Genomic DNA, 10,551 nt, shown 5'->3' with positions numbered 1-10,551 from the left:
AAAAAAGGCTAGTCAAAGGTAGGGTGGGACTAATTAAGGACCAAGGGGGAAATCTTATTGTAGAGGCAGAGGGCATGGCATATGTGCTGAATGAGTACTTTGCATCTGTCTTCACAAAAGAAGTGGATGCACCAAATACCGCAGTATCGGAGGAGAGAGTAAAGGAAATGAATAGGATAAGTATAAACAGAGAGGAAGTACTGAAAAGGTAGATAAGTCGCCCGGTCCGGACGAGATGCAGCCAAGAGTACTATGGGAGGCACGGGTACAAATAGCGGAGGCTTTGGCTACAATTTTTCAATCTTCGTTGGACACAGGAGTGGTGCCAGAGGACTGGAGAGCGGCCAATGTGACTCCACTGTACAAAAAGGACAGAAGGCCAAACCTGGGAACTCCAGGCCAGTCAGCCTAACATCAGTAGTGGGGAAACTCCTGGAGACTATAATCCGGGACAGAATAAATCTTCACTTAGAAGAATATGGGTAATTAGGGACAGCCACCACGGATTTGTTAAAGGCAAATCTTGTCTAACAAATCTAATAGAATTTTTCGATGAGGTAATGGAGAGGATGGATAAAGGTAGTGCAGTTGATGTAGTTTATATGGACTTTCAAAAGGCATTTGACAAAGTGCCACATGAAAGATTTGTAAGAAAGATAGAAGCCCATGGTATAAAAGGCAGTGGATCCAGAACTGGCTGGGAGACAGAAAGCAGAGAGTTGTGGTGAACGGCTGTTTTTCTGACTGGAGGGAAGTGTACGGTGGCGTCCCCCAGGGATCGGTATTAGGACCACTGCTCTTCTTAATATACATAAATGATCTGGACTTGGGTATAGCAAGTACCATTTCCAAGTTTGCGGACAACACAAAGTTAGGTAGGGGGTAAACAGTGAGAAGGATAGGAGCCAACTGCAGGAAGACGTAGACAGAATGATAAAATGGGCAGACACATGGCAGATGAGTTTCAATGTGGAGAAATGCGAAGTAATCCATTTTGGTAGAAAGAATGAGGGGAGGCAATGTAGGCTGGTAATACAATCTTAAGGGGGGGTAAAAGAACAGAGAGACCGGGGGTGCAGGTAAATGAATCCTTGAAGGTGGCAGGACAGGTAGATAAGGCTGTAAAAGGGCAAATGGGATTCTAGGCTTTATAAATAGGGGCATAGAGTACAAGAGTCAGGAGGTTATGATTAACCTATATAAAACACTGGTTAGGCCTCAGTTAGAATACTGCGCCCAGTTCTGGGCACCACACTATAGGAAGGATGTTAAGGCATTGGAAAGGGTGCAGAGGAGATTTACGAGGATGGTACCAGGAATGAGGGACCTTGATTATGAGGAAAGGCGAGAGAGGCGAGGATTATTCTCATTGGAGCAGAGAAGGTTATGAGGAGACCTAATCATGAGGGGATTTGATAGGTTAGAAAGGGAAAAACTGTTTCCAGTGGTGGGTGTGTCGGTGACTCGAGGTCACAGATTCAAAATAGTCTCTAAAAGAAGCAGAGGGGAGGTGAGAAGGAATTGTTTCACGCAGCGAGTTGTTCGAACCTGGAACGCATTGCCTGAAAGGGTGGTCGAGGCCGATTCGATAACTACTTTTAAAAACGCGGTGGACGGGTATTTGAGGAGGACGGGTCTGCAGGGTTATGGGGAAAGGACTAGGGAGTGGGATTGACATTAAGAAGCTGGACAGCTGTACTAGAACAACGGTTTAAAGGAGTTGAATACAGCATAACTGGTGGGCTTTAGCATAATACCGTTAAGGATGTAACCTTATTAGTATAGGTGTTTGGTGGTAGGGGTTGGAGGAAAGGAATTGATGGGACAACATTTTTTGGGGGGCGGCACTATTCCCAGTTTGTTTCACCCCTGTTCTTGCCCGGTTTCACAGGGAATCAAGTTCATCACCTTTGAAGCCCTCCACAGTCTTGCTCCCCACTACCTCTCCGACCTCCTAATCCCATATCAGCCTGTCCATTTCCTCCATTTGGTGGACACCAGCCGGGCATGCAGCATCTCTGCCCCCACACTCTGGAACTCTATCCCGCAATCCCTCTGCCTCAGCCCCTCTCTTGCCTCCTTCAAGTTCCATATAAAGACCTTCCTCTGACCCCCTGCCCACCACCCCTCCTGACCCCAACTCCCAGCTCGGGTCCCAAACCTCTGATTGTCCAGCCCCTGGGATGTCTATCTAATGTGAAGGACGCAATACAAGTTTAATTTGTGGCCTCTGGTTTGATAGGTGTTAATGGGATTTCCTCCCCCTCCCCTCCCATTTTCAACCACAAATCGCTGGATGCTGCAAATATCATCCATGAGGAATCTCAACACACAAAGGTAGATGAGAATTATTTGGGGAGGACAAGTTTGCAGGGCTACGGGGAGAGGGCAGGGGAATGGGATTGATTTGGATAACTCTTTTCAAAATGCCAACACAGACAAGATAGGCCGAATGGCCTCCTTCTGTGCCATATAATTCTACGGTTCTATGATTGCACTTGCCTCAAAAGTATAAAATAGGCAATGTGTTTTTAAACCGGATTTCACTGACCCAAACTGACTTTTGGGGTATGTTGTTTCAATCACAAGAAGGCGTTGTTAAATCGCTACATAATTGTGTTACTTGAAGTTGTTGTGGTTGTTGTGAAAGCACTTTGGGATCTATCCTTCATGCTGAGACTCTTTTACTGGACTCCCTCCCTCGCTTAAAACCATTTTGGATCTAGATTGAATAATAAAAAGTAATAATGCTTGCATTTGGTACAACGCCTTTCATGTCAGGATGCCTCAAAGTGCTTCATGTGATTTACTGTAAATTGTTTTGTGGGTGAGTTTGGCAGCCAATTTGCACATAGCAATTTAATAGTAATAATTCTTGCATTTGATATAGAGCCTTATCACATGCTCTAGACATCTCAAAGCGCTTCAGAGAATATACTGTAAAGTGAATTGACTGCATATTTTGCGGGCAAAACGCGGCAGCCAATTGCGCACAGCAGTGTCTCACAAACAGTTGTGAATTGAGTGACCCAAATTATTATTTATTTTGAAGCAATTATTACCCTCGGAAAAGCGATTCGCCAATTGACTAACAACCAGATTCCTACTTACCGCTAGGTAAACAGAGGGGTTTGGAGTAAGGAAACTTGCCCAAAGTTTCTCCCTGCCCGATTTCCCACAAATCCGTGACAATAAAAGGTCGAAATGAGCTAAGTGTCATTCTGAAAAATATTCGGTGTAGGTTATGTTGTGTGGACATTTTTGAACTATGGCATTAGGTGTGAGCCTGTTCAGCCTGGGATGGATTTCCTGAGGGCGGGAGACAGAAAGACTGAAACCTCGCACGCTTATGGTGGGGCGAGTAGGGAGGGGGACACGAAACAGCGAAGGAAGAGGCTGGGTCGTTAAGATTTGTGGAGCTCATAGAGGTAGGATGGGGTGAGTCCATGGGGGAGGATTGAAACATACACAATTAGCAGCATGGTATATGGACACACACAAACACATACACACTATTGTAGTTTTCTAATGATTAATGCTGTACAGTTAGAGAGATTGGAGACCAGCTGGTTACAGCATCCTTGAGCAATCTTCACAGTTCCCGTGCTTGGTGATATATGGCCCTCGTTCCTATTTCCCCAGTGACGCGCAATCCAAAGCTCAGTTAGTCCTACAGAACGAACGGCCTCTTGAGAATCTCACGTCAGAAGTCGACGCAAATCTACAGTCCACAACCTTCCTTCTAGAAGATGTTCACAAAGTCCTGTTACAACAAATTTTTATTTTCTGTTGCAAATGAGTCGAGTGTAACAATATCTGCCACAGGTAACTTCCTCCACACTGTCTCCATCCACATTATGGACGATGTCACACCGAACATGGCGACCGATCATTATCTGCCATGAAAATGATGCGCTCGCACACATGCACACACTCACACATGCACACACACACACAACACACACTCGCACACGCGCACACTCACACCACACGCACTCACACCTGCACACACTCACTCACGCACACACACATTCACACAAGGACAGACACTAACACACGCACACGCCTCACACACGCACACACACACACACCTCACACACGCATACTCACACACACACTCAACTCACACGCACTCACATACACACACACACGCACACACCCACACTCACACACACAGACACTCACACACAGGCACACTCAAACACACTGATACTCACACACTCGCATACACACTCACACACACTCACACACACATTCACTCACACACACTCACATACACTCACTCACACACTCATGCACTCACACGGACACACACTCACATACACACACCCTCACATATGCACACTCACACACACTCACTCACACACACTCACTCACACACACACACCACTCACACACGCAGACGCACACACACGGGCACACTCAAACACACACTCATACTCACACACATACACACACTCACTCACACACTCACGTGCACTCACACATACTCACACGCACACTCACACACACTCATGCACACATTCACACACACGCAGTCACGCACACACACTCACACACATGCACACACACGTACACACACACTCACTTACACACTCATGCACTCACACGCACACACTCACACACACCCACTCTCACACACGTACACACACACGTACACACACTCACACACGCACTCACACACACATGCATACACTCACACACGGACACACATGCTCACTCACACACATTCATACACGCGCACACACATACTCACACATTCACACACACTCACTCACACACACACACCACTCTCACACACGCAGACGCACACACACGGGCACACTCAAACACACACTCATACACATACACACACATACACTCACTTGCACTGACACATACTCACGCACACACACACTCATGCACACATTCACTCACACACGCACACACACTCACACACATGCACACACACACACATGCACACACACGCACACACTCACTTACACACTCATGCACTCACACGCACACACTCACACATACACACCCACTCTCACATACACACACACGTGTACACACGCACATACACACACACGCACTCAGACATGCATACACTCACACACGGACACACACGCTCACTCACACACACTCATACAGCGCACACACATACTCACACATGCACACACACTCACTCACACACACACACCACTCTCACACACGCAGACGCACACACACGGGCACACTCAAACACACACTCATACTCACACACATACACACACACACACGTGCACTCACACATACTCACACGCACACACACAAACTCATGCACACATTCACTCACGCACACACACTCACATGCACACTCACACATACACACCCACTCTCACATACGCACACACACGTACACACACACATACACACACACGCACTCACACACACATGCATACACTCACACACGGACACACACGCTCACTCACACACACTCATACACGCGCACACACATACTCACACATGCACACACATTCACTCACACACGCATACACACTCACACAAGCACACACTCACACACGCATACGCACTTGCATACACACGCGCAGACACTCACATACACACACACCCACTCACACACAGACACTCAAACACACACTCATACTCACACACATACATTCACACACGCATATACACTCACACATGCACACATGCACACACACTCACATATTCACATAAACACACTCACACACGGATACACACACACACACGATCACTCACACATGCACACTCACAGACTCACAGACACACACTCACTCACACACTCACCCATTCTCACATACGCACACACGCGCACACTCACACACACACTCATACTCACACACACGCATACACATTCAAATGCACACACTCACACACACGGACACACACACACGCTCACTCACACACGGTCACTCACACACACATGCACACACTCACACACACGCACTCACACACACACACACTCACTCACACACTCATACACACGCAAACACACATGTGCACACTGATCCTCTGGACGTCTAAATACAGTTAACCATTTGTACTGAATACGATTAAGCACTTCTAAATACAATTACCATCATTCTTCCACGTATGAGTTGTTGGTCAGTGCACTGTGTGTGTAAAAGAAATGGCGGTGATAGGACTTTGTGGACGACATGTACTCTAGCTGATCCTGGAACTTGACGAGTGCAAGTGGGAGGCAGCTGTTGGAAGTCAACTCACAACCTCCGAACACAGCAAACAATCTTGAACTGATGTGAGTGTGGAACAAGTGTCCAGACAGAGGAAGCCCTCCCGCACGCACCTAGAACAGGGCTGGGCATCAGAACGTACGTCTTAGTGGGAGTGCACGTATGTAAGCTATAGATTCGTCTCAGCAAACAATAATAATCCTTGTATTTGATACTGCGCCTCATCATGTCTTCAAGACAATAAAGTCTCAAAGCTCTTCACAGAATATACTGTAAAGTGAATTGACTGTATATTTTGTGGGCAAAACGTGATAGCCAATTGCACACAGCAGAGTCCCACAAACAGTGACCAAATTATTTTTTTTTGAAGGAATTATTACTCCCAGAAAAACGATCCTTCAATTGACTAACAATCAGGTTACTGCTTACTGCTCGGTAAACAGAGGCGTGTGGAGTAAAGAAATTTGCCCAACCCACTTGCGAGGCAAGTGCTCTAACCATTGAGCTACAGGACTCCACAAAATGTCCATTATTTCAGAGGAATTGGCATTCAGACTGCAGGAACCTGTGCTATGCCCAACTGCCCAGCACCTCAGCAGCTGAACAAATAGCGCACAACACCTCCCACGATAACAGCAAGAAGGCCCTTCTCTGCGCTCCTCTGTGTGATGTGCCATGGGTGTACTGCAGTGTAGTCTGTGCCTCATTGGTCTGAAGGAGGATCCAATACACTTGGATGGTTCCACACGAGGCCATTGAACTGCTCTGGGAATTAGGAATCAGGCAATGTGTACTGCCAACAATAAACTGCATTTATATAAACAAGCTCTCACGTCGGGAGGATGTCCCACAGCTAGCCCTGCCTTCCCCATTATGCAGCCAAAGTGTCGGATGGTCAGACCATTGAGATGTGTACACATTCTGGAACCTCTGACACCGGTGCTGTCTGCTGAGGGGACATGAGAAACAGACATGGGGGTGTGACACCGGAACATAAACCTATGACAAAAAAGAGTCGAAATGAGTCGCGTGTCATTCTGGAAAAAAATATTCGGTGTAGGAAACAACATGAGGAGTCTACTCCTTGAATTTCCAACCCACTGCCTTGTGTGGATGACGGCATTAGGTGATCTGTTTGTTAATAAAACGTCTCTCGAAACCGATCGGACTTTGCAACAGCCTTTTTTATACAGTGTGCATTTGTTTGGGTTTTTTTTGCATTTTTTTTGGACCTCTTTACAACTTTATGCTACAGTTACCACAGGCTATAGCTACACAACTAACACAAACACCCAGCGATTTTTTTTGTTTTCTTTTTTGCGCGACAACGCACTACGCCACGTAGTGAGAAGATCGACCAAGTATTGGCACAATGGATTAATGGTTAGGAAATGAATGATAAAACAGCCCCTCGGAGCCTGAGAAGGATGTGTGGATGTGGCATAAGAAGAGCAGAGATAAAAGGGGGTGACGAAAGAAAAGAAACAAGTCAAATACCATCAACACAATATTTTCAGTATCTTTTAAACTAATAGTAAAACTTTAAAATAGTTTTACTATTAAACTAAATTGATAATTGATTATCAATTATCATTGATAATTCAATGATCCATCAGATGAAATTTCATTTCAATTTATCATTCCAAGTCCTGTACTATCGATTCGGTTTCACTCCATTCCATGTTTCACGGATAAGAACTCATTGGAACCCCTTTCGAAAAGCTTCCCCCGCCTTCACCCCGCTGTAAATCAGCACAGTTCCACTGGGTGAAGATATTCAGTGTTTATCACCAACAGATGCTTTTCATTAATAGATTTTAAAAAACGGTTTACCCAACCATCACCTCCCAATGCTCACCCCCAAAAAAGTTGACTCTGCTTTGCAAAGACAAATCGCACACGTAATAATACAAGATACGCAGTTAATTTAACCTGCCTTGGATTTCTGTTGGGAGAAAGTCTTTATTTTTGTTGTCGGGTCGGCCGTGGATCTGAAACCTATCTTCGTGCTTAAGAGCATCCAAACCAAACTGTTTGAGAACTCCACTAAGGCGTGGAAATTTCCATTTGTCTGGAATGGGGGCGTGTTCTCTCTCTATCTCTCCCCATCACGGAGGGACGCACTGTGCTCACTTAATCCCGGAAAGTATTAGGTGCAGCTTGGAAGAGTAAAGGCTTGTTGAATGCAGTGTGTGTGTGGAGATGCAGGGTGTGTGTATGGGGGAGGTTGGTGATGGTGGTGACTGCTGTGTATAATACGCTGATCCTTTTTCATGGTTAACAGCAAGTTACATTACTTGGTACTCTGTTTGATATCAGTCACCAAAGTCTTAGGATAAGAGAAGAAAAAACGCGATTGATTGACCTTCGTGACATTTACTCCCTCGATGTTTGTCAAAGACATTTAAATTTTCTTGACCCTCAGTTGCTGAATAAATAGAATGGAAAATTGCGCGCATGAATTGTGCGTGGGGGTAAGTGGGGTGGGGGGTGGGGGTGGGAGGGGGAAGAAAAGCGAGTCTGATTTAGTGCAGACACATCCACTGTAGCCCGTTCCAATTTTTCTGAGAGGACTCTTGGTTTTCGCCATCGGTTCAAAAGTGACTTGGCAAATTGTTATGCAGAAGAGGAGTAATGTAAAAATTCTTTAAACACAATCACTTGCACGGAGTGCAAAAAAACAGCCTGGTATGCACTTTCCAGAGGCCAGACAAACAGGTGAATGTCATTTACTTTTTCAAGGCTTTGTTGCTCCTTTAATGAGAAGGTTTGATCTTAAAGCGCAGGGGATGGAAAGTCAACTCCATTAAACTGTGTTGGAATTCTTCATTGATTGTAGACTCGTCTCCAGGTCCGTAACCTGTCAAAAAACAAAGGCGTAACACTGAGAATCCTTGCCTTCCACGTCGAAATGTCCCAAAGCGCTTCGCAGATCTTACCGTGAAGAGTAAATTGGGAGGACTTGATATTGATCCTTTCACGTCGGGAGGACATCTCAATTCGCAAACTGGCTGCTGCGTTCGCCTGCAAAGGCAGAAAGGCAAACACAGCAGCCAATTTGGGTTTTGACGTCCTCCCAACATGAAAGGCTCCGTATCAAACCTGAGGATTATTATTATCATATTGATATGAGAATATATCGGTGTAATAATTCCTTAAAAAAATAAATTGGTCACTCAATCCATGACTGTTTGTGGGACACTGCCGGGCGCAGTTGGCTACCATGTTTCACCCACAAAAATGTAGTCAATTCACTTTACAATTTATTCTGTGAAGCGCTTTGTGACGTCTCGAAGATGTGATAAGGCACCATATCAAATGCAAAGATTATTATTATCATTATTATTTTTAGAGCTAGGCGTTCAATATTAAAAGGGTTTCGGAGAAGTTCTGTTGTGATGAAGTTGTTGTGTTTTGAAGGCTAAAGAAAAAAGAACTCTCAAAGAGATTCCGTGCAAACAGTTGGCCCACAAGTTGGCATCTGGTCGGCTGGGCTGCGCTGGGCTTCTGTGAGGAACTGAATGGAATCGACAAAACCCATCAAATAGGCGTGAAGCTCCAGCCAGTAACTGCATCTCACAGGGAAGAATGCCCTCCAGTGGACAAGCCTTTCCGAAACCCATTCACAAGCTCATAAGTTCTGTTGAACAAAGCCCTTTGGCCCATCTGATTTCATCCTTCCAAAATTCCCCTCTGTCACCCCACAATTCTCCCATCGCAGCATCAAACTGTTTTTTTTTTTACAATGGTGAATAGATTCCCATCACACATACCATGGTCTGAAGCTTATCAATCTCTTCCTTATGTAAATTCTCAGTTTCTTCTAAGGTTCTCCTTTGTGCTGTTTCTTTCTTCAGAAATTCTATTTCCCTGAAGAAGTGATCAAAAAGCCAAGGTTAGAACGTTACCGAAGCTGTTTGGCTGCCGTGTTCGCCCAAAAATGCATGGTCGATCCACTTTACAATAATATGACAATATACTAAGCGCTCTGAGACTCTACCGTGCATGGAGGGCGCTATACAAGTGCAAAGTTGTTGTTATTTTGCGAAGTGCTTTGAGACTTCTCAACGACTATTTGTGGGACACTGCTGTGCGCAATTCGCTGCCGCATTTTGCCCACAAATATACAGTCAATCCTTTCAGTATTTTCCGTGAAGTGCTTTGAGACGTCTCAACAACGTAATAAGGTACTATATCAAATGCAAGGATTATTATTATTATAATAGTGATTTATATTTATGGGTCGCCTTTCACATAGGGAGGACATCTCAAAGCACCGTCACACAGCTGACTGGGAGTGGCAGCCTATATCAAATACCAGGATTATTATTATTACTATTATTAATATTTA

At 45.1% G+C, this 10,551-nt stretch overlaps 1 protein-coding gene across 3 annotated transcripts in view; it reads right to left on the bottom strand.

Moving 5' to 3' along the window:
• Nucleotides 1–8,917: 8,917 nt before the first annotated feature.
• Nucleotides 8,918–10,551, bottom strand: part of LOC103183850 (neurabin-2) — a 60,793-nt gene continuing 59,159 nt past the window's right edge. For all 3 annotated transcript variants that reach the window (XM_042343290.1, XM_007901562.2, XM_007901564.2), the window contains exons 10-11: nt 9,974–10,070; nt 8,918–9,060 (exon numbers count right to left, since the gene is read on the bottom strand). In XM_042343290.1, coding sequence (XP_042199224.1) covers nt 9,007–9,060; nt 9,974–10,070 — 151 coding nt within the window. In that variant the 3' untranslated portion in view covers nt 8,918–9,006. The remainder of the gene's footprint in view (nt 9,061–9,973; nt 10,071–10,551) is intronic.

The sequence above is a fragment of the Callorhinchus milii genome, unplaced genomic scaffold, assembly GCF_018977255.1.
Source record: "Callorhinchus milii isolate IMCB2004 unplaced genomic scaffold, IMCB_Cmil_1.0 Scaffold23, whole genome shotgun sequence".
Classification (NCBI taxonomy): Eukaryota; Metazoa; Chordata; class Chondrichthyes; order Chimaeriformes; family Callorhinchidae; genus Callorhinchus; species Callorhinchus milii.
The sequence above is the reverse complement of the archived record's forward strand: the minus strand, read 5'-3'. Positions and strand labels throughout refer to the sequence as shown.